Source organism: Podarcis cretensis (genome assembly GCF_951804945.1).
Source record: "Podarcis cretensis genome assembly, chromosome: 9".
In the NCBI taxonomy this organism is placed as follows: Eukaryota; Metazoa; Chordata; class Lepidosauria; order Squamata; family Lacertidae; genus Podarcis; species Podarcis cretensis.
In genome coordinates, this window is record NC_137178.1 from 68,227,683 (window position 1) to 68,253,057 (window position 25,375).

Consider the following 25,375-nt stretch of genomic DNA (forward strand, 5'->3'; position numbering starts at 1 on the left):
GCATGCCTGCATTTCTCTCTGCGGCATTTAAGCTGCCTCACGCCGTCCTCGAAGCAAGCGTCCCCAATCTTCTTTGAATTGCACGGACTAAGCATTCCTGATGGGTGGCTGAAGAAGAATAACTCTGGACAGCGACTCTTGTCAAAGCCCACGGCTGCAGGTTTCTTTTAGGCCTGAAATAATGAACTGGTAGTCCCCAAACTATGCTTGCTGCCTTAGAAACTAAACTCTGAAGAGTGAAGGATGGATCTAAGTAATGACAGCCTATTTGACAGCAATATTCCTGCTTTCCTGTGCAAGCTTGGCTTGGAAAATTACACCATTTTCTGCCCGAATCACTCTCAGCCTAAAGGTAGGGTACAGTTTATTTATATATCTGTAGCAATACATATGCATTTTTAACACGATCAGCTTCACCTGCAACTAGTTTAGGGTAAGCAGTTGATAAAGGGTTTTAAAGCAAAGCTCTGTGAAAACATTTGCTGATAATAATTAGTCATTTATATACCACATTTCACTTCCAAATGAATACCAAGGTAGTAAGACAACAGCAAAAAAAAAGGCAGTAAGACAACAGCAAAATACAACAATTAAAACCATGACCATGAAACGAGAATAAAGCATCAGTTTCAAATACATCACCCAGAACCTTCGAAAGCTGCTAATAATGGCCAGGGATTTTTTTTTAATGAGAGTGGAAAGTCAAATTAAATGGTTTTACTTGGTAACTACGCCTACAAAGCAACATATATGTTTGCTGGAAAATAGAACAATTGCAACACAGGGCAGAAAATAATGCAAAGAGTAAGCTGAAACACTGGTGCAATTTTAAAAGTTTTTTTAATAAAACACACACACACACACACACACACACACACCACTGCAGTTATTATGAACTGCATATAGAAGGACTTAGAACGTTTGTGTGTGTGTTTTATACCAAAGGTGTCAAAACACAGTCATATATGATACTACCTGTTGTCTGATATATTCCTAAGTGGGTAAAAATAGGGATTTGCAAGCTGCATAATTTAGAAGGGTTATATTGTAAGAAGTACCAGATGCTGAATATGCTACGCCTTTGAGAAAAGGCATGAGATGTGTTCCGGATAGACCAGAACTGAGCTGCTTAGAGCTAAGCTTGAGAGCGCAGCAGAAGGAACGAGACCAAACACAACCAGATCCCTGGTTTACACCAGCCTATCTAGAAGGGCTGGTTGCCACCCTTTTCACAGCAGTCAATATAGCACTGCCTCACATTTTAATTTATAGCTGCCTTCATATTTTAGGGCAGAACTACATGTCCTTTGGCAGCTGATACAGAAATCCAGCCCCATCTCCATCTCTGATGTGCAAATCGGAGGCAGGGGAGGTATTTGCAGGGGAGAAGCAACAGGCAGCAACTGTCTCTGCACAGTTGCTTTCCCCCTGTAACTTTCCTGTATGTACCTGCTCTGCTCTCGCTACGTTGACAGGCAAACACAGTCTCAGACTCCGGCTGGGAGGAGAGGAACCAGAGATAGGGCTTGCTAGGGAGGCAGGTCCATATAGTAAGAGCCATGGTTTTCCCAGTAGTGATCTATGGAAGTGAGAGCTGGACCATAAAGAAGGCTGATCACCAAAGAATTGATGCTTTTGAATTCTGGTGCTGGAGGAGACCCATGGACTGGAAAAAAGATCAAACCTATCCATTCTGAAGGAAATCAGCCCTGAGTGCTCACTGGAAGGACAGATCGTGAAGCTGAGGCTCCAATACTTTGGCCACCTCATGAGAAGAGAAGACTCCCTGGAAAAGACCCTGATGTTGGGAAAGATGGAGAAGGGGACAACAGAGGACAAGAAGGTTGGACAGTGTTCTTGAAGCTACCAGTATGAGTTTGACCAAGCTGCAGGAGGCAGTGGAAGACAGGAGTGCCTCGCGTGCTCTGGTCCATGGGGTCACGAAGAGTCAGACACGACTAAACAACTAAACAACAACAACAACAAGGGAGGCATAGACCCCTTGCACCCTATCCTCCCTCCTGCCTGACACTTGTCCCTTGCAAACGCCTACTACACACACACACACACACACACACACACCCCTTTGCATATCTGGGTGAACAGCTGCAAAGAAGGACAGGGCTCTTGGTTTAGAAGAGGGCATTTGGGAAGTGTACCAAGATGGCAGCAGAAAAAAAGAGCAAGGTCTGAAGAATGCCAGCCCTCCAAGTTACCCCTAGGGGTCTGGCAGGCTTCGTGTGACAAGGATGAGAGAGCTGTCGCCTGCTGAAATAACCTCTTTCCTGCAACTAGGAAGGGTACAGAATCCCAGTCCATCTTACAGCCCCATCTGCACTGTGCATTGAAAGCAACATCATTCCACGGCTTCCCCCCAAAAATCCTGGGAATTGTAGTCTCTTAAGAGTGCTGAGGGTAGTTAGGAGACCCCCCTGCTCCCCTCAGAGAACTACATTTCCCAGGGTTCTTCGGGGGAAGCCTGGACTGTTCAAAGTGGCATAAGACTGCTTTAAATGTCATTTTAGCCATTTCTGCACAGTCCATTTACTTGGCTAAAATGACCAGAAGAATCAGCAATTTTAATAAGGAATGGGGAAAATTTATAACTTATATCATTGTAAACAGTTAAAATTGTTAGTGGGATTGGAATATCACTTGCAGTTTAAGGTTGAATTCTGGATATAATGGAAGAGGTAAAGAGTTTGGATTATCATAAAAGATGCAGGAGGAATTGATTAATAATAGGAGCCACAAAGGGTATGATGGAAGTTCAGGAGATTCCTTGAAATCTTGTTTTTATGTTGTACATTGGATATGTGATTGTAAAATTTTAAGTTGAAAAACCAAAGAAATAAATTTAAAAGAAGACTGCTTTAAATGTTTAGGGCAGATAACAACAATAACAGGGCCTTAATTTCCAAGCTCAATGGCAAATCTGTTAGTTGAGTGACTATCTGTATAAAGCAGACAGAAAATAAATTTTGTACAACTTAGTGTGGCTGCGCAGCCTCTTCCAATTATGACGACAGTGTGTTTTTTGCTTTTTGCTTTAGACCAAGCAGTTCGGATTCTTCTCTATTCTCTGATATTTCTGCTCAGTGTCTTGGGCAACACGCTGGTGATCGTGGTGCTGATCCGGAACAAGAGGATGAGAACGGTGACCAACATATTCCTGCTGTCGTTGGCCATCAGCGATCTCATGCTGTGCTTCTTCTGCATGCCCTTCACGCTCATTCCCAACCTCCTGGAAGATTTCATTTTTGGCATTGCTTTCTGCAAACTTACCAGCTACTTCATGGGTGAGTCAATGAACATCCACATTTTGGCTGCATATGCCAAGACGTTTTCAAAATCTCCGCTTTCAGAGACCACATCTTCCAAACCACTGGGAAGTTGACCACCCTCACAGCTTTTCAACAGACTAGAAATACTATATTGTGGCTGCATAGGCTGGGATCAGTCCAGTTTTAGAGCCATGGATTTCTGGTTCATTTCAGACCTGTTGCCTGCTCCCTATTCCTCACCCACCTATTTATTCTCAATAAAGTTTCACACTTTGACCACTGGTGCATGGATGTAGCAAAGGTAGCTGCCCCCCAAATCAATAAAAATCAATAAAAAAATACATAGATAACTGAGGTTTTGTCCCCCCGACAAAAAGTCTGCCCCCCTAAGAAAAATCCTGACTATGCCCAGTGTGTGCAACTGCCACTGTGGTCTAAACCATGGAGCCTCTTTGGCTTGCCGATCAGGAGGTCGGCGGTTCGAATCCCTGTGATATGGTGAGCTCCCGTTGCTCTGTCCTAGCTCCTGCCAACCTAGCAGTTCGAAAGCACACCAGTGCAAGTAGATAAATAGGGACCACTGCAGTGGGAAGGTAAACGGCGTTTCTGTGCACTCTGGTTTCCGTCAGTGTTCTGTTGTACCAGAAGTGGTTTTAATCACGCTGGCCACATGACCTGCAAAGCTGTCTGTGGACAAACGCCGGCTCCCTTGGCCTGAAAGCAAGATGAGCGCCGCAACCCCACAATCGCCTTTGACTGGACTTCACCGTCCAGGGGTCCTTTACCTTTACCTTTTTTTTACATATGAGAGATTAGGTTGTGGGGAGGGGCATTGCCTTCATGCTCCCCAGGGGCCACTGTTAGCTGTGATTGTTGCCATCTGCCTGTCCCAAGACACAATGGAGTGAGTCTCTGTGAGTACAGCCAAACCACTGGAGAATCACAGCACCTGCTGTGGCTGAAGAGACTGCTAACTTGTAACTGCTGCCTCCTGTGTTGTTTTTGCTGTGTTAGCAACACCAAAGTAACCTCTGTGGGGTCTAAGCCAGCGCAGTGAGCGTGGAGGTCCGGGGCTGCCCAGGAGACGAGAACCCCGTCTCCACCTATCATATAAAACCATATTTTCATTTACCTCTGCTTCTTCAGCAAAGGTTCTAATTATTTTTTTCTCTTTCGTGACCCATCAGTTCTACTTTGAGCGAGAGGTTCAAGAATGGTCAAGGCACCATTGGTCCAATGGTACTTTGTATGTTTGTTTTTAAGAGCTGGAATTATTACGTACCCAAAATGTCAGTGAAAAGCCATAACAGTGACAGAATATTGGGCTAGAGAAGTTTTTAGCCTTACCCACCAAGACACAATTCTTAGTTTTTTAATCATGCATCCTCTGTACAGTTGGGGGGTGGGGGTGGGGTGGGGGTACCAGTCTCGCTTTGGGCTCCTGGGATGTGGTGCTGTAAGGGTGTTGTTACACTCCTGGGATACATAGCACAGCAGTGAAATGGGAATAATAATAATTATTATTTATTCATACCCCAGGGATACAGGCAACGCTGTGGGTTAAACCACAGAGCCTAGGACTTGCCGATCAGAAGGTCAGTGGTTCGAATCCCCGCCATGGGGTGAGCTCCCGTTGCTTGGTCCCTGCTCCTGCCAACCTAGCAGTTCGAAAGCATGTCAAAGTGCAAGTAGATAAATAGGTACCGCTCCGGTGGGAAGGTAAATGGCGTTTCCGTGTGCTGCTCTGGTTCGCCAGAGGCAGCTTAGTCCTGCTGACCACATGACCCGGAAGCTGTACGCCGGCTCCCTTGGCCAATAAAGCAAGATGAGCGCCGCAACCCCAGAGTCGGTCACGACTGGACCTAATGGTCAGGGGTCCCTTTACCTTACCCCAGCCACTCTGGGCAGCTCCCAACAGAATATGAAAAACACAATGAAACATCAAACATTAGAAACTTCCCTAAACAGGGCTGCCTTCAGATGTCTTCTAAAAGTCAGATAGTTGTCTTTTTCCTTGACATCTGATGGGAGGGCAGGTGCCACTACCAAGAAGGCCCTGTGCCTGGTTTGTGGTACAACTGGCACAAATGTCTAGAGCAGAGGCAGTTTGGTGCAGTGGCTGGAGGGGAAGGGGTGAAAGCATGTCACTTATTCTCTCTCTCCCTCTAGCCCAACTCTCAGAGTTGTGCCAAGGCTGCGATGGTATTCGTAGCTCCTTGGAGGAAAGGCACAATACAAATGTAACAAATAAACACTGGGTGGGCATGCCGTTAGGTGCTTGAGAGACAAATCAGCCTTAAGGGATATAATTTGCTTTGATACCTGCCTGCCAACAATCAAGGCTGGCTGAAAAGCCTTGCAGATTTGGGAAATTGCTTAGTTAGAAATAGTAGCAACAAGCTGTGTTCAGCCCAATTAGAACGGATTCTGCAATTTTCTCAATTACTAACCAAAGTCAACAGACTGCTTTGTGGGGGGTTAGACTAGATGCCCTCAGGGTGTCTTCCAACTCTGCAATTTTATGATTCTATTTTTCCAGACTTAAGTCTCAAGGAAACCTAACAAGTGGTTCATTTTCTCCTCCGGTTTTGCCTTAAATGAACAAAATCGACTTTTATATTGCTACGTAACTTCTAACTAAATATGCTAAGGATCACAGCTGAGTAAGTAGGGCTATAAACCTAACCCCACTTACAGGATTTACTTCTGAGTAGACAGGGTTAGGATTGTGCTGTCGTCCCTCTTCCTTGGTAGAGAACTATATCTTATGTCTGTAGGAATAATGGATGTAATTCAACTAACTTCTACTCAAGAGTAGACCCATTTGTAGGACTGTTGAAAATGATTAACTCAATTTTTACTATTATTCATAAACACAAGCATGTAATGAGAAACAGGACATGGGTGTCTTTCTCTAGTAGAATTGCTAATTGTTTTGGTTTTCAGTTGTTAGCATAGGGGAAAAAATTGTCTCTAGCTGCAATATTATATACATTTACCTGAGAGAAAGCCTGATGAACTCAGTGGGATTTATTTCTGAGTAAGAAGGTGAAGGATTGTGAAGTCAAAACAAATTGTTCCTCAGATAAGAGAATCTGTTGTCTTGGGCAACCTACGTCCAAAAAACCTCTGCAAAAAACCCCCACAAAATAAGAACCTATAATAAAAATAAGAGACAAAGTTCATTTTTAAGAAACTGGGAAACACTTTTGATTAGACGATCAATAAAACAGTGAAACATAAAAAAATGGCAGTCAACAAGTTAGAGTTAATTGCCGATATAAAATCTGAGGGATGGAAGCTTGCCCTTTTTCTTGGTAATTACCGCCATAAAGACAATTCAGGGGAATACATCACCACGACATTTACAACAGTATCAATATATAGCCCTTTGTGGATTTATTATGTAAGGGATACCTTAACTTGCTAAAAGCTATAGTCACACACAGTATATTTTTGACTTCAACACTTTGCTTATTACAGATACATTTTATGTCTTAAGATATAGGATGCCTTTTCTCAGATAAGTTTTACATTTGGCACCCAAACCTTTACATTAGTGAAATTGCGGGGTTTTTTTTTAAAAAAATCACAGGCATTGCAATGTTAAAATCAAGAGCCATGCTTTTGCTCATTTATCAGTGTTGCGGAATAAGTGGGAGATGTTTTTGCACCGACAGGCGGAGACCCCCCGACCCTGGGCGACACCCGCGTGAAATAATGACTCAAGACAATGTGTTATGGGATTAAATGTGTTATGGGAGACCTTGGCTTAGGCATTGGGCGTTTATCCCTCCCAGTCCCCAGCTGGGGATCTGGGGGACATCAGGGTTATTCAGAATATGTGGGACGTAGCTGTCAACCTTCCCTTTTTTGTGGGAAATTCCCTTATTCCAGCGCCATTTCCCGCTGCTATCCCAGATTGTTAGATATCCCGTAGACTGTCCCTGGGACACGTGAGGCTGCTGATCCCTTATTTTCAAATCTGAAAGTTGACAGCTATGATGTGGGGATTGGCCTGGCTCTGGAGAACGTCTGTTCAAGCAGAGAGCCTGCCCCCCATTTCGCCACCATCGTAGGGGAGAGCAATGACAACCTAACGGCGTATGGCCAGTGCCTCCCCTCAAAACAACCCCTTTAATGGGGAACCCTGGGATCGCCGCCACAGGAGGGGGGGCGTGGGTCACCGCTTCATGCCCCCCCATTTAGGGAAGATAGACTAAAGGATTCCGCCCAAGGCCTGAAACCACCAAAGTTGTGATGTATTGCTACGGGAGAGGCAAAACCTGCCAATGCAGGGAAATCGCTTTCCAGCCCTTCAACAGCGACCATAACGTAGCAGCGCCCGCGTACCTATGGAGAAGAGGTAAACCTGCAAAAGAAGGCTTAATTGAGGGAGGGCAGGGTGGGAGAAGCTCTGGAGCTGACTGGAGCTCCCAGGTAACCTCCACCCACTGTTGTGTGAGCTGGTCGATCCCACCTGGAGTACTGTGTCGAGTTCTGGGCACCATAGTTCAAGAAGGACACTGACAAACTGGAACGTGTCCAGAGAAGAGCAACCAAAATGGTCAAAGGCCTGGAAACGATGCCTTATGAGGAACGGCTAAGGGAGCTGGGCATGTTTAGCCTGGAGAAGAGGAGGTTAAGGAGTGATATGATAGCCATGTTCAAATATATAAAAGGATATCACATAGAGGAGGGAGAAAGGTTGTTTTCTGCTGCTCCAGAGAAGCGGACACGGAGCAATGGCTCCAAACTACAAGAAAGAAGATTCCACCTAAACATTAGGAAGAACTTCCTGACAGTAAGAGCTGTTCGACAGTGGAATTTGCTGCCAAGGAGTGTGGTGGAGTCTCCTTCTTTGGAGGTCTTTAAGCAGAGGCTTGACAACCACATGTCAGGAGTGCTCTGATGGTGTTTCCTGCTTGGCAGGGGGTTGGACTCGATGGCCCTTGTGGTCTCTTCCAACTCTATGATTCTATGATTCTATTCTATGATTCCCCTTACCTGGCCAGCTCTCTCCTGGCAACACCCCCCTTCAGCTGGGATTGGCTAACTGGCAGAGGTAGGCGGCTACCTCCAGGTGTCCCACCTGGGGGGGGCGTATTCAGGCTGTAGTGGCGGGAGCCACATTAGATTGGGGGGGGGGGTTGTGCGCAACCGCACAAAAGGCGCCCCCATTTGATGTGGGGAACGGTCATTCTTCAAGTCAAAACAGTGGTAGTGGTTTCCAACTTGTGTTCTTGGAAGCTTATCAGGAGAGGAAAATCTATAACAGTAGACCATCTCCCCTAAAAGACTGGTTGCCACTGCTGCTTAAAATGCGTAGCCATAGGAGGCTATTGGGTGTCTTCCCGGGCGCCCTCTCAGTATGTGGAGATACAGTGGTACCTCTGGTTACATACGCTTCAGGTTACAGACTCCGCTAACCCAGAAATAGTACCTTGAGTTAAGAACTTTACCTCAGGATGAGAACAGAAATCGCGCACCGGCAGCGGGAGGCCCCATTAGCAAAAGTGGTACCTCAGGTTAAGAACAGTTTCAGGTTAAGAACGGACCTCCGGAACAAATTAAGTACTTAACCCAAGGTACCACTGTACAGTCATACCTTGGGTTACAGACACTTCAGGTTGCGTTTTTTCGGGTTACAAACCGGGTTTCGGGGGTCGCACAAGCGCAGAAGCGCTAAATCACGCTTTGCGCATGCGCAGAAGTGCCGAATCACAGACGCGCTGCTGCGGGTTGCAAACACTGCAGGTTGCGAACGTGCATCCCGCACGGATCACGTTCGCAACCTGAGCATCCACTGTACATTGAGACCCACCTCGCTGTGGGAGCCCCCTAAGTTGCGTGCCAAGGCACCCGAGCCACAAAGTTCCCAGGAGAACAGTAAAACACACTGACACAGAGTATTTTGGTTTATGGGTTCAAATAGGCCACAACTTTATTGGTTACAGATGTGAGTGGTTTGGCTTAGGCATTGGGGTGAAGCCAGGCTATATCTTGACTCCTGCCTGTCCGCAGTGAGTCCATGGAAGGATAAACCACCAATAGAGGGTGCCCTATGACTTACAGAGGATAGTGGCACCCCGGGGGGTGCCCATAAGGGCTGTGACATGGCCCTAGCCCATGTCTGGAATTCGAATACAATCCACCCCCCGGATCCCTTTAACAGGATACCCTTACTGAGGAGGGGAAGGCAAAAGCAACAACCTCCCCTCCAACCAAACAAAGGCTTACCCAATGCCTAACCTCACAAAAGTTGTGACGATTGCTGCTAGGTAGGCGGAAACCAAATGGCCGGTGCCAATTTGCCAAGTGGAGACATTCCTACCCGGCCCCAACAATATGGCAGCCGACAATTGTCCATAGCAAGGTCATATCAGAGCAAAGCATGAAAAGAGGCTGGGTGGGTTGGGTGGTCCGACAAAGAGGCAAGAAGAGGGTGCTGGCCTGCCGTGCCACGATTAAATTGCCTGCGGCCACACTCACCCTGGCAGCAGGTTGGCTGGGGCTGTACCCAGCACAGATGAGCAGCCGGTCGTGTGGGGGGAGGCAGCGTACCTCCACACCCACATTGGAAAACTGTTGAGGCTCGGCTGACTGGCCACAATGCCGCCCACCAGATAAAAGATGAGTGGACTTATTTTCCATTGAGCATTGCAGGGCAAGGCCAAATTCGGCGGTCCAGCTGTTTTGGGACTACAACTCCCATCATCCCTAGCTAACAGGACCAGTTGTCAGGGATGATGGGAATTGTAGTCCCAAAACAGCTGGACTGCCGAGTTTAGCCATGCCTGGACTAGGTGAGCATTGGGATCCCTTCCATCTCGACCATTATATTATTCTATGCAGCGATTCCATGGCTAACCCTAGCCCCCTTTGTGTGAACAGGGGGAGGGCATGCATTGAAAAGGCAGCAGGATTGCACCACTGGCTCTGTCCACAACATCACATCACTTCCCTTGTGGTGCCTATGCAGGTAAAAATTGCCTGAGCTCTGCAAGTGCAGCTTTCTCCTGATTGAAGTGCAGAGCATTTGAGGACCTGGACATTCACAAGGAAACCAAAATGCTTGTTTACAAAGCTATTGTACTGCCAATCTTCCTGTATGCTTGTGAAACATGGACCACTTACAAATGTCATCTCCAGCTCCTTGAAAGATTCCACCAACAGTGTCTCCAATAAATTTGACACATCACTTGGGAAGACAGGCAAACTAATGCCAGTGTACTGGAAGAAGCAAAGATTGCCAGTGTCAAAGCAGTGATTCTTCAACATCAACTTCGTTGGACTGGTCATGTTGTGCGGATGCCTGATTATCATTTTCCAAATCAACTACTCTATTCCGAACTTAAAAATGGAAAGTGCAATGCTGGTAGTCAACAAAAGAGGTCTAAAGACTCTCCCAAGGCAAATCTTTTTAAAAAAAGTAGTATAAACACCACCAACTGGGAAACACTGGCCTGTGAGCGCTCCAATTGGAGAATAGCCTTTACTAAAGGTGTCGTGGACTTTGAAGATGCTCGAACTCAGGACAAAAGGGAGGAACGAACTAAGAGGAAGGCACGCTTGGCAAGCCCTCACCATGATCAACTCCCGCCTGGAAACCTATGTCCCCACTGTGGATGGATGTGTGGATCCAGAATTGGCCTCCACAGTCACTTACGGATTCACTGTTAAGACTGTGTCATGGAAGACAATCTTACTTGGCTATGAGGGATCACAGAAGAAGAAGAAGAAGAAGAAGAAGAAGAAGAAGAAGAAGAAGAAGAAGAAGAAGAAGAGGAGGAGGAGGAGGAGGAGGAGGAGGAGGAGGAGGAGGGGTGGCTATGCAATGCATGGACCTGTTTCACAGGAGTAATGCAAGAAGAGGGCCCATAGATGCTCCCTGGCAGAGTGTTTCCCTGACACTATTTTGCAAACCACTGAGCCTTCTGAAGAAATGCATTGAGTTCAGCATAAGTGACCTTCCTCACTGCAGACCTGGAGCAACAGGGAAGAGTGCAAGGTTGCATCTTTGACCGATAATCTAATTTTCTGCTCTGTTAGATACAGATTGTAGCTGAATTATACAGCCACGCGTCAAGAGTTACGGTTTTAAATCAGGCCAGCTGTCAGAACTATATTGACTCCTTTCCTATAAATGAAATGGAAAAGTTTGTTTCATGTTGAAGGCCATTTCCTGAGTGTTAATGTGCAGAGTGTCAAAGGGTTATCCGTTCCGAGAATCAGGAACAAGAAATTATCATTCCTTAATTAATTAGATACTCATAAAACTACAGGAATGAGTTACTAGTTCCAAATGTATTATTAAAAAGGTCTAAATGGCAAATGCTATACAGATAGGCATCTCTGCTATTTGCTACATTGGTTTCAACAAACTGTGTTCTCGGTTTCTGAGCAGCCACCGCAAATTTTACCAGTCTGCCCATAATATATTTCTCTCAACTGGGCTGCAGATAAATAACGGTCCAGCTGTCTGCATTGGCTAGACCCACAGTTTCTCTATATGTTTATTTCTTTAATTCAGCTTATATTATACACTGAAGTACGTTGTGTCACACAGTGCTTGAAGGGGGTCGGGGATGCAATAGGGTTCTGCCCTCCTCCTTTTGAGGCAGATCTATAAGCATCCTATAGCTTTTCAGGTAAATAGAACTGAATCAGGCCTAACCATCCATGAGTCAAGATGGCCCGTGAAGGGTTGGCCACTTCTGGATCTGCTTCTTTTGCTTGATCCGGTTCCCCAATCCTACTACCCAATCCTGCATTGGTGGCTTTGATAAAATGAATATTATATTGTTGGCGAAGGGGCATAGCTCAGTGGTAGAGCACTGCAATTGTAAAAAGGTAAAGGACCCCTAGGCGGTGATGTCCAGTCAAAGGCGACTATGGGGTTGCGGTGCTCATCTCACTTTCAGACTGAGGGAACCGGCGTTTGTCCACAGACAGTTTTCCGGGTCATGTGGTCAGCATGACTAAACCGCTTCTGGCGCAACAGGACACCATGATGGAAACTAGAGTGCACGGAAATGCCGTTTACCTTCCTGCCGCAGTGGTACCTATTTATCTACTTGCACTGGTGTGCTTTCATATTGGCAGAAGCTGGGACAGAGTGACGGGAGCTCACTCCATTAAGGGGATTCAAACTGCTGACCTTCCGATCGGCAAGCCCAAGAGGCTCAGTGGTTTAGACCACAGTGCCACAGCGTCTGAGGCAAACAGTACCTGCCATATTCAGGTAAGACTGGGAAGGACTCTTCGCTGAAACCCTGGGTAGGATTTAAAAATAAGGGGTACCTACTAAAAAAACAGAAGCCTTTTTACTTGGTACAGTGGGGGGTGAAATCCCCAAAAAGGATGTTACTTTTTTTCTGTATGCCACAACAGCTGCGAGAACATTGTTAGCGAAGAATTAGAAGAAACAAGATTTACCAACTATTGAAGAATGGCAGATGAAGATGATGGACTATATGGAACTTGCCAAACTGACCGAGAGACTCCGAGACCAGAGAGAAGAGATGGTGGAAGAAGACTGGAATAAGTTTAATGAATATTTGAAAAAATATGTTAATATTTAAACCTTGGAATAGCTTTGGAAGTAGATATAGGCTGTAGGCTTAGAAGTAGAAGATAGGGTATTTTAAAATAGTATTATTTGTAAGTGATAAAATGTGCAGTTATTTTAAGTATGATTTAAAAAAAAGATGGTTAGAAATTATGATATATGTAAACTGCTAAAGATGAAGTAAAATGATAATCGGATAGGTGGGACTTGGGGAAGCCAACTTAACAATGTTTAGAAAGGATATGACAAGAATTTGTTTGTATTGTTTGTCTTTTCTGTCTGGGTTTTTTATTTGTGTTATAAAATGATTAAAATAAAAATAAGGGGGACCATCCTAAGGGGTGCTCAGGATGTGCTGAGACGGACACCTCTCACCTCAGGTTACTGGAAGGATGCCAATCTCAGTGTTCGCCACACGGAGTTTTTATACACTGGGATTCTGCAGCAGGTACGCCAGGTTGCTGTATCAGGCTTCAGATCAGAAGTCTTATGTGTTTATGGCTCCTGACCCAATACCATGCCAACCCTGCTTACTTCAGCATATAGGCAATAAAAACTTCTCTGTTTTCACCTACAGCTGGGTCTTGAGCATTATTTATCCTCTATCTAGAAAGGAGGGGCGGGGGGGACCACAATTCGCTTGCCGCACAACTTGTTCAGTAACCTGCTCATCAAATGGCAACTTCTCATTGTAAATGGAGCAGTTCCCCAGTTTAGTTTCAGCAAAGTTGACATTTAGAACTTCTCTAATATGCAGTACCGTCCCATAACTTTTTCGCAGCCATAACTTTTTCGCAGCAGAACAGTGTCGTCGGCGTAGAATTGTGTGTTTACTTTGCACAGAAAAAAATTTGTTATATTTGCTTTGTAAGGCCAAACTCATATGGGAAGATAAGTAGCGTTTTGTAATTCTGAAACCGAGTTGTGAAATAGAAAGAAGTGGCCTTCAGTTCCGCATTTAATTATTGGGTCTGTATGGAGTTTTCTAATCAAGGCAAACAGTCATCTATCTGCTTTTGTGCTCTGTAATGTTGGCCACAGTTAATCCTCTGAGGTGGTATTATTTGAAAAGTTTAGAGGAGATGCATTTTGTGAAACAATGTTCTCTTTTGTCTGATTTCTTTTGTCTGTTTTGAATTTCTCTGGGTGACCTCTGGTATTAAGAGAGATGGTGGAAAGCATCTCTCTATCCGTTTTCTCTGCACCACACATAAATGTTTTAGACCTCTTCTGTAAATAGAAGACGTTGGAATATTCTAGAAGAAACTTGTAAATGGCCTTGAGCAAGTTGCTAGGCAACGGAAAACTTCCCCAGCAACAGGTGTCCTTATCAGGGCATGCAATCAACTAAGTTGGGGTCAGTTTAAATGAGTATGTGAATGAATAAACATTAGGTCTCTGGCCGGATGGCTAAAAAGAGAAAATGATTACGGTATGTTTCTTTGTTGTTTTTCTTTATTAATGACCAGGTGTAAAGTTTTGTTAATAATAAAGACTCTTTATTCCTGTAATGGGAATTTCACTAAGAGATAGCTGGAATGCTGCTGCTGCTGCTGTAAGGAAGTAAAAGATGCAGGAAAAATTTCTGTAAAAAGAACTCTGTTGCAGAAAGAAATAAAAACTCAATTGGCTGGGAAATGCCCCAACACACTGTTTCAGTATAACTTGTAAATGATTACAGGTAGCAGACGGTAGCAATATTTCAAATAACTGATCAATCAATACTTTTTTATTGTTTTTAAAAATCCTCATATATCTGAAATGCCCTATAATAGGGCAGGTTGGCTTTTATTGATCCAAATGGAACATCATCCACAGAAGCCAGGTCTCTTGGGAACCGCTGAGTCCAGCCATAGAGGCCTGGAGATTGAATGGTTCTGCTGGCTGCTGGCAGATAGGTTATTGCTATGCTGCTGGGTTATTACTGGTCTGATTCCCACCGCTTGCCAAAAGAAACAAGAGACAACCATTTACTCTCTCTACTCTCCTTTTCCTCCCCCTTCCCCTCATGCGCTTAGGTGTCTCGGTCAGTGTTTCGACCTTCAGCCTGGTTGCAATATCCCTGGAGAGATATGGCGCTATTTGCAAGCCGTTGCAGTCTCGGGTTTGGCAGACAAAATCTCACGCTTTGAAGGTGATCGCTGCAACCTGGGGCCTGTCCTTTGCCATCATGACACCGTATCCGATTTACAGCAAGCTGAAACCACTTGAAAGAATCGACAACAGCACAGCGAACATGTGTCGCCAGCACTGGCCAAGCCCAGAAGTAGAGCAATCTTGGTAAGAACAGATTTAAATATATATCGATAGATAGATGATAGATAGATAGATAGATAGATAGATAGATAGATAGATAGATGATAGATAGATAGATAGATAGATAGATAGATAGATAGATAGATATAGATAGAGAGAGAGATGGCATTTCTTGGGAGATGGTATTAGATGGCATTATTGTTGGTACAATTTAATATGCCAAATTATGGATAGCCAGTCCTTCAGCCTGTCAGCGGGGCAAAATAAGTGCAACATTGAAGGGTTTGCTGCATCCTATTATAAACACGGTGATTGCGTCGTCCAGTTTGCCCACTGCCTTGTGGGACATCTTCAGGAGAAGAAAAGGCTCAGAATTAAACCCTACACAAATCCAGAGTGGAGTCCCTAAGATAGCATCTTGTACGCCTCCTTCCGGCAACTCCAACAGCCAAGCTGGTGCCAAATGTATTGCTCTGCTTTCTATATTTCACCAGCGAGGCCTAGTGGGGGGGGGGGCGTCTTGTCATCTGAGCAGGCCAGGACCTCCCTATGCACTGCCCAGGCTTGCTGTGCAGAGAGAAGAAAAGTTTGGATTTGATATCCCGCTTTATCACTACCCAAAGGAGTCTCAAAGCGGCTAACATTCTCCTTTCCCTTCCTCCCCCACAACAAACACTCTGTGAGGTGAGTGAGGCTGAGAGACTTCAGAGAAGTGTGACTAGCCCAAGGTCACCCAGCAGCTGCATGTGAAGGAGCAGGGAAGCGAACCCGGTTCACCAGATTACGAGTCCACCGCTCTTAACCACTACACCACACTGGAGAGGTCACTTCAGTGCTGCTAATGCAGCAGAAACAACATGGGAGGCAGCAGTTACGAGCTCCAGTGGTTTGCTTCCCCCCAGAGGCACACTCCATTGTCTTGTGAGACAGGTGGAGGCCAACAACCAACTTCCACTAACCATTGGCCATGTTAAATTAATTCCACTATCTGGGGCATTTTATTATTTCAAATATTTTCAAACCTTCCTCCAATGGATTCCAGGCAGTTTACTATAAACACCATCCAGCCCAGGTCTCAAAATTTGCACATGTAGGAGAGAACCCATACAGGGGTCAACTGAGCTCTTCTCCCTCCCTGCCTCTTCCCACTGGGCTGGCACATGCACACTGCAACACACCAGCCATTACATCCCTCCCAATTGATCTTCTCTTCCCCAGGACCAAGTGGGCAGACTAATGGTCTGGCTGCAGGTTGCCTCCATGCGCAGCTCTGTGAAGGAGTAGGCCCCCAGAAGCACGTATAGGAGATGTGCACAGACCTTCTGTGGCAGATAAGTGGCTGTGCAAGGGCTGTGGGTGAGGATGGAGGTAGATGGTAAATTGCATGGCGGTCCCCTTCCACATCACCTCTTAAAGGAGTTAATTGGGGGTGTGGATCTCATGCCCATAATTGTTTTGCACCTATTAACGGGGGCGCCGCCTCAAGTTCTCATGGAGCGATGCAAAATTCAGAGCACGTTTCAAAGGCCAGGAGGGGGCAGGAGTTTCATCACACAGCCTCTCCAAACCATGTCCTGGTTATGAGACGCAAAGCTGAAAAACAAGCCAGTCATGTGTAATTGCTGCTACAGCCCTTCTCTGTTCACTTCGGGATTTGCAGAATTCAGACAATCAGAGTGATAATAAATTCCACAGAGGCAGCTGTGCTCATTTGTTTCAGGAAAGACAGAGAATAGTGACAACCCAAAGGCAAACCAATTCATTGTGGCTTGAGAGCATTCCCCCCCCCCCATGAATTTTTGATTAGAGTATCTGTTTTACATTTTTTTATTAGATTTTCTGTTTTACATTAATTCAAACAACCTTAAAATATCAATGACTTCCCTTCTTCTCTGTCCATGGTTCATTTTGCAAAACATAAATCCCTGCATATAAACTAAACCATTCAGTCTTCCATCATTACATCCATCAAAACTTATTCACACTGTTGAATTTATCTTTATGCTGCCCACGTTTTCATATAAACACAATTTTCCTCCATATATTCAATAAACATTTTCCAATCTTCTTTAAACACATGTTCTTCTTGTTCTCTTACTCTATATGTTAAGTCTGCGAGTTGTGCATATTCTGTCGACTTGAGTTGCCGTTCTTCTTTGGTTGGGACCTTGTTCGTTTTCCATTTTTGGGCTAACAAAACACGGGCCGCAGGAGTAGCATACATAAATAACCTTTTTTGACACCTGGGAATTTCATCTGAATTATCCCCAACAAAAAAGACTCTGGGTTTAAAAGTACTTTTAAACCCCCCCCCCCCAATTCATTTTGGATTATTTTCCACTACCCTGTTACAGGTCCACCACATATGAAAGAACGTCCCCTCAGTCTCACTGCATCTCTAACACTTATCTGATTCAGTATTATATATCTTAGCAAGTCTACTTGGAGTTAGATACAATCTCTAAATCATTTTCAGGTAGTTCTCCTTCAAGGAATAACATTGTGGCTTGAGCATTCAAGGAGTGGAGCACGTATTTTTTCAATTCACTTAAAGGGGGGAATATAAGCAGAAAGGGGCTGTGGACTGTACTTCTACACCCTTTATCCCTTACCCCAAACATCCACGAAGTTGCAGAGATGTCTCATGTAGCGAAGCCTATGTATGTCAACCCCTATGTACCTGGACTTCCTAGGAACATGGAACCTTGGAGTGGGATCCAGGACTCATTTGAGTAGGCTTTGCTTCCTTAAATGTTGTCACACCTTGTCTGAAGCCAGGCACCGCAGCCGTTTCTACCCAAATTGCCAAGCATGAACGGCGATTATGCCTACACCTATTTTCGAACATAAGGGTGCTGTGGGTTAAACCACAGAGCCTAGGACTTGCTGATTAGATCAGAAGGTCAGCGGTTCAAATCCCTGCTACGGGGTGAGCTCCCATTGCTCGGTCCCTGCTCCTGCCAACCTAGCAGTTCGAAAGCACGTCAAAGTGCAAGTAGATAAATAGGTACCACTCCAGTGGGAAGGTAAACAGCATTTCCGTGCACTGCTCTGGTTCGCCAGAAGCGGCTTAGTCATGCCGGCCACATGACCCGGAAGCTGTACGCCGTCTCCCTCGGCCAATAAAGTGAGATGAGTGCCGCAACCCCAGAGTCAGTCACCACTGGACCTAATGGTCAGGGGTCCCTTTAACTTTTTATTTTCAAACACAAAGTAGTACTCGGGGCATCTGACATATTACATTTTCAGTGGCACATCCAAGATGCAAACTGTCTGCGGGGGAGAGGGAGCGAATGTAGGACCATTCTACTTTTTTTTACAAAACTATCACTTGTCTCCCGCGTCACTGAGTTTGGGGAAGTTTTTAATGTTTGATGTCTTATTGTATTTTTAATATTCTGTTGGAAGCCGCCCAGAGTGGCTGGGGAAACCCAGCCAGTTGGGCGGGGTATAAGTAAAAAATTATTATTATATTTGTTATGTACTGAAGTTCTCACCCTGGGCCAGCAGGGGGATACTGTAGATAGTTTAGGTCCACATATGCAAATAAGGGATCAAAAGTGACATTCATTGATTGGATAGTTACAGAAAGTTGTTACAGTTACGTTGTACTGGAGCTCTATATAAGCAGGCTGGCTGAACCCTTCAGTTCAGTTCTGTTATGGCCTGTGAATAAACAAGAGCTGTTTGAAGAATCACTGTGTCGTCTGATACGTTCACCCACAACTTAACAAAATTATTTGGAATTACTGATCTGCAAAGTGAGCTGAGCAACTAAAAGTGGTGGAAACCCCCCGTAAACCTTTCCATGTTTCAGAACAAATACTGTGGGATATCTTTTGTGAACTCTGACAAGTCATACTACTAACATTACATCCTTTTCAACTGTGAACTATAATAATTACACTCGGTTTTAAAACGAGAGGAGGCAGTGCACCCAGAATCAGCTTTAGCCCATTCCAGAGATGAGAAAGAAGATGATAAGAATATTTTAACATTTCTCTGCTGGTCTAAGCCTCTCTTCCTGTTTCTGCAGGTACATCTTCCAGCTCCTCATCCTTTTCCTTATCCCAGGGATCATAATGATCATTGCATATGGCTTAATCTCCTTGGAGCTCTACCAAGGGATCAAATTTGATGTCAGTCAGAGGAAGTATTCACGAGGTAATCTTCATGACCAGTCCCATTCTCCTTCTTTCACTCAGATGTGAAAATGTGATGAGCAGACATTTTTTTCCTGGTAAAAATAATCTGCAACAGAGCAGTCTTGCAAATGTCTCTGAGTCATAGCCAGGATTTTTTTTAAAGCATTAATTATTCCGTCTGTGTGTGTGTGTGAATGTGTGTATTTGTGTATGTGTGCAATTGCGTTCCCTCCCCTCTGGTATTTTCATTCACTTTTAACAAGAATAGATACAATGGTATTCCAAGACAAGCAATATAGAACTAACCATAAAAAAGTTACATAGAAAACTGCCTTGTACCAAGTTAGCCCATTGCTCCATCTAGCCTAGTATTGTTTGTGTAATAATTTTTGTTAGTTTTCAATTACAATAACCCAATTGTCACAATTCCAAATTATAATACAATTAATAAAGCCAATTGTTCAGATGCCAAATTATATTATTTTGTTGCCCCCTCCCCTTGTGTGCTAGAATTGATGATTTGATAATTTAGTTTAACTCTGCATTCTGAAAGCCTGATATTGTTGACATTGATTGACAGCAGCTTTCCAGACTTCATGCAGGGATCTCCCGGCAACAACACTCTCCTGCCTCTTTACAATAAATCTACAATCCATACACAAATAGTTTTCCCATCTGGAAAACCAGAGGCAACAATTATAAGTAATTGTTGTAAGGTATTATGTTTCAAAACATCCTAATAACAGAGACCAGAGTTATCCTAGTTTACCTCAGGAATAATGAGGATGCACGGGGGTGGGGGCACTTATAGTAAATGATCTATTTCTGGGGAGGTGCCTAAACTCTCACATGCCCTCCTGTCCTGTTCAGCGTATTTCCCCCTCAGCCAAGGCTCCTTCCAGTTTTAGGATCCCTCTAGTTCAGGCATAGGCAAACTTGGCCCTCCAGATGTTTTGGGACTACAACTTCCATCATCCCTAGCTAATAGGACCAGTAGTCGGGGATGATGGGAGTTGTAGTCCCCAAACATCTGGAGGGCCAAGTTTGCCTATGCCTGTTCTAGCTGGATCGGGCGATGGGGGAAGTCACTTAGAAAGGTCCACAGAGCTCATACGGGGGGAGGGGGGGAATCAGCAGGTGGGGGAGGGTTAAGAAATTCTGCCTGTCTACTGATTTCCCCACCTTTAGAATCAATAGCACCCACACATTAATGTAATAAATAAGAGAAATACACACACGGGCATAGCCGGGGGGGGGGGCAGAGAGGGACAGTTGCCCCCCGTCAATAAAAATCAATAAAAATAAGCAAAAATATGTAACTAGCTGAGCTTCTGCCCTGCACTGACATAAAGCCTGCCCCCTAACATCAATCCTGGCTACAACCATGGAAATACAGGACTGACACCTGTATTTATTATTATTATTATTATTATGTTGTTGTTGTTGTTGTTGTTCGTTCATAGCATCTGGTCCCACCCAAAGAGATTGAGATCACTCAGTTGACTGTGTATCTCCAAGAGATTGACATTTCCAGTTTCGAAAACTAAAATGATTATTTGCCACTGCTTCTACTAAAAAATAAAAATAAAAAGTGCCGTGTTGGGACTCAGTTCCACTCTAATCAGACATTAACTATCAGTAGCAAGGATTAAATAGAAAGAGCACCCCCTGGCTACAACCACAAATCTGGGGGGGGGGTTGGTTGGGGGGTACAGAGCTATTTGATAACTTGTGATATCAAAGCTTCACAAGAACCACATCTCTCCAGCTTCAGGTGAAATTGTCTCCTGACTAACTAATCTCACCAGAATCCCAGAGGCTCTGGAAAAAAAGATTTTCAATTGAGCAGAGGGGAAAGTGCCTTGTTTTTAACGTAGTCTATTACAAAACAGGCCTTTTGAAGAAAGAAATATTTACTAGTAAGTTAAATGAGTCTAGGTAGCTCAAAATTGCACTGACATCGGGTCCAACGGTGCCAGCTGGTCAATGGGCCTAGTAGTGTACTTATAATCATTGAGCGTGTTTTTTCTGAGGCTAGATGGTGTTATTATGCAATTAATCCTGATGGAAATGGAGCCCTCTGTTAACAGAACATTTTGTACAAAAAAAGGCACTTTCAGCGAATGATCAACTGCTATTATGCCATTAATTGCACCAAAATACCACGAGACTACCAGGCAATACCCTGAGATCAAAATAAATATGTGTCTGGGCAACCATAATGCCTGAAATTAGCAAAAGTTAGAATTAATAAAGGTTATAGGCTAAAATTGGGCCAAACATTGCTGGATTGGGTTTAGGATAACAAACTGTACCAGTTTGACATGGCTTGCTAGGGAGAAGCCATTAGCGGACAAAAGCTTGAAATGGCCAGTCATTAGTCCAACAGTGGGAGCCATGGCAAGACAGAAGACTCTGCAGAACAGAGAAGGTGAAGTTGCCAGGGGCAACAGTGGGCAATGTTAGCAGCAAAGGGGAGTTGTTTTTGGCAAGGATTTAAGGGGAGAAGGAGAAGAGGCTGTACCCAGAGACCAGGGAGCTGTTGCTCCAGACCCAAGCTTGCTGAAGAGAAATGACAAGAGACACTCTTGAGGTGTTACGCATGCCTTCCACTGAAAGATTTAGGTTGTAAATATGTGCAAATAAATCATATTTCACGGAGACACCATTAGCCTCCATTGTGCCATAATTTTCTGAAGGAAACACAAGACCCCTGGAAACTCATGTACCGCTCGGGCAGAGATTGAGGCAACCTGTAACAATACTGTATGTACTTTGAAGACTTTTCAGCTCACTTTGTCTGAATTTTGATTGATTGATTGATTGATTATTTGGTTTCGAATAGTTCTACCCTAACAACTAACCAACTAAACATTAAGCTATTGAGGCAACTTAAGTAGTAGTAATAGTAGTAGTAGTAGTAGTAGTAATAATAATAATAATAATAATAATAATAATAATAATAATAATTTTATACCCCACCCATCTGGCTGGATTTCCCCAGCCACTCTGGGCGGCTTAAAGGTAAAGGTAAAGGTACCCCTGCCTGTACGGGCCAGTCGTGTCTGACTCTTGGGTTGTGCGCCCATCTCACTTAAGAGGCCGGGGGCCAGCGCTGTCCGGAGACACTTCTGGGTCACGTGGCCAGCGTGACGAAGCTGCTCTGGCGAGCCAGCACCAGCGCAGCACACGGAAATGCCGTTTACCTTCCCGCTATAAAGCGGTCCCTATTTATCTACTTGCACTTAGGGGTGCTTTCGAACTGCTAGGTGGGCAGGAGCTGGGACCGAACGACGGGAACTCACCCCGCTGCGGGGATTTGAACCGCTGACCATACGATCGGCAAGTCCTAGGTGCTGAGGTTTTACCCACAGCGCCACCCGCGTCCCTCCTGGGTGGCTTACAGCCCATTAAAAATTGTAAAACATTGGACATTAAAAATTTTCTGATACAAGGTTGACTTTAGAATACAGATGTCTTCTAAAAGTTGGATAGTTGTTTATTTCCTTGACATCTGATGGGAGGGCGTTCCATGGGGCGGGCGCCACTACCGAGTAGGGCTTCTGCCTGGTTCCCTGTAACCTCACTTCTTGCAGTGAGGGAACTGCCAGAAGGCCCTCGGAGCTGGACCTCAGTGTCCAGGCTGAACGATGGGGGTGGAGACACTCCTTCAGGTTGTTTAAGATATGATCAACAGGTAATAATTACCAGGAAGGAGAAAAGGTATACAGGTGGTGACCATTATATGTGGGGGCTCTGTTCCTGGCGCCAACAAAGTGTGCATAAGCCTGTTACACCCTGCCCCACCCTGCCATCATTCTGCCCCCTATTCCACTCCCATTCCATCCCCTATTCTGCCCTCTTCTGAGTCCAAACATTTCAATGGTCACGTGTCAATTGGACGTGTGCAAAATGGTTGCCCCCTGTATATTAAGCTCCCGTGCACCACACACACCCCGTCCTCACGTTCCAACTGCCACACTGTTTCTGAATCACCCTGAGTCCCCGTCAGGGGAAAAAGTGGGGTATAAATAAATATAGCACCATCCATATAGCGCTGGTCCATATCAAGTCGCAGAGGAAATTACCTCAGTCCAGATATGGCTTAGACAGTACACCAGAAGGCTGGGGCCTGTCATATGAAGGTGGGCAATTCTCACTCTTACACAACCCTTTCTAGATGCAAAGACTGAAGCACGCCTCTAATTTCAGTGGCTCAAAGTGTGTGCATTGGCTTTCAGAAGTTGAAAAACATCCCCCCCCCTACACTCACACACACCTGATCTCACACACTGGCCTTCAAAGATATTTATTTGCACATTTTGAAGTGTATCTTTTGCCAGCCGTGAGGCGGCTTTTGTGCCCTCGCACGTTGTGTGCTCTTGATAACGTGATCGCATTTGTTCTTCCCGTACAGAAAAGAAAACCAGCACCAGCAGCAAATTCGAAGATAGCGATGGGTGCTATCTGCAGAAAAGCAAGAAGAAGAAAAAGATGCCCCTTCAACAGTTTCCATCCAATAGGAGCCTCTCCAAAATTGACCGGCCTCGAAGCAATTGCTCCACCGCTAACTTGATGGCCAAGAAGCTGGTCATCCGAATGCTGATAGTGATAGTGATCCTGTTTTTCGTTTGCTGGACGCCGGTGTTCAGCGTCAACACTTGGCGTGCGTTCGACAAGATGTCGGCGCAACTGCTTCTCACGGGAGCCCCCATCTCCTTCATACACTTGCTCTCTTACACCTCCGCTTGTGTGAATCCCATTATCTACTGCTTCATGAACAAACGCTTCCGCATGGGTTTTCTGGCGACGTTTACCTGCTGCGCCAAGCAAAAGCTTCCAGTGGCCAGAGCAGAGATGGCAGAGGAGGAGGAAGGCAGAACCACAGGAGCAACGCTTTCCAGGTATTCTTACACCCACATGAATGCATCTGCTCCTCCCTGAACATGCCCAAGGCAGGGAATCGGTTATTTTATCTCCTTCTGTGGTCTTGACTTGTGTTTAAACCATCTGCCATGCCTTTGTACGAACATGCTTCAGTAAAGTGTAGGGGAAAAATAATTTGCAAAAGGTCTCCCATCAGTCGGCAACACTTTCCGGCTTTGGGTCTCAAAAATAGATAGAAGTTACCCCAGGTAGAAAAGGTCAGTGACGATAGCCCATGGGGCACATTGGAGAGGCTGAGAAACTGTCATGGGCACCGCCATAAAACAACTCTCAGGCCAAAAAGAATGGCTGTCAGTGGGGACCTGCCTTGTCAGAAATGATTGATAAAATTACCAAGAAACAGAAGACAAGACAGAAGTTGGGTTTGAGGCCAAACACTAAACCACCTATTTGCCCCCACCAAGAACAAGAAGAGATTCCATTTTAGAGATGGAAAATGGGTGCTGTGCGGCGTCCACCCACAAAAGGAAAAAAATAAAGGGTGGCAAATGTCACCCATCCCGAAAAAGCAACAGACTTTGCCACTAGGCTTTGACATCACATTTTTAGTCCAGGCACTTCCACAAAGAATCACTGTTATTTTATCTGTGACAATTTCACACAATAGCTAGAGGTACGCATCAGATCTGGAAGAATCCCAAACCAACTAAATGAAGCCTTGATCTGATCTAGCAGAGTGCTTATTATGTTCCTAATTAGTGGGAATAACCATAAAACAAAGCAATCAGCAATCACTTGATCTGTCAATGTTTTGAACTGCAGCTATTAGAGGGTTGCCCTGACCTCAAGGATTGGTTCAGACGCCAATCCATTACTTCAGAAAACAACTTGATTTGGATTGAATCCCAATTTAGAAAAATAAAGCTATGGTCATTCCCCGTTTAGATTATAGGGAAATGGGGGGGGGGGTTGCTAGCCATTTTTTCTTTTGATAGAAATGGATAGAATAGAATAGAATAGAATTTATTATTTATACTCCGCCCATCTGGCTGGGTTTCCCCAGCCACTCTGGGCAGCTTCCAACAAAGCATTAAAATACAGTAGTCTATTAAACATTAAAAGCTTCCCTAAAGAGGGCTGCCTTCAGATGTCTTCTAAAAATCTGGTAGTTGTTCTTCTTTTTGACATCTGGTGGGAGGGCATTCCACAGGGCAGGTGCCACTACCGAGAAG

At 44.8% G+C, this 25,375-nt stretch overlaps 1 protein-coding gene across 2 annotated transcripts; it reads left to right on the forward strand.

Annotated features, from left to right (window-relative positions):
* On the forward strand, window positions 1-24,317 carry CCKAR (cholecystokinin A receptor). 2 transcript variants are annotated; one of them, XM_079989813.1, is made up of 5 exons: window positions 1-352; window positions 3,054-3,299; window positions 14,874-15,135; window positions 19,148-19,275; window positions 23,674-24,317. In XM_079989813.1, exons 1-5 carry the CDS (start codon window positions 244-246, stop codon window positions 24,198-24,200), a joined length of 1,272 nt encoding a protein of 423 aa, XP_079845939.1. In that variant the 5' UTR covers window positions 1-243; the 3' UTR covers window positions 24,201-24,317. The 2 variants fall into 2 exon arrangements, with proteins under 2 accessions (XP_079845939.1, XP_079845940.1); XM_079989814.1 differs by having other exon boundaries at window positions 263-352; window positions 3,100-3,299.
* The last annotated feature ends 1,058 nt before the right edge of the window (window positions 24,318-25,375 follow it).

Coding starts and splice junctions, on each gene's coding strand:
- CCKAR (XM_079989813.1), top strand. CDS start 244: ATGGATCTAAGTAATGACAGCCTATTTGACAGCAATATTCCTGCTTTC. Junction 353..3,053: donor GAATCACTCTCAGCCTAAAG/GTAGGGTACAGT, acceptor TTTTTGCTTTAG/ACCAAGCAGTTCGGATTCTT. Junction 3,300..14,873: donor ACTTACCAGCTACTTCATGG/GTGAGTCAATGA, acceptor TCATGCGCTTAG/GTGTCTCGGTCAGTGTTTCG.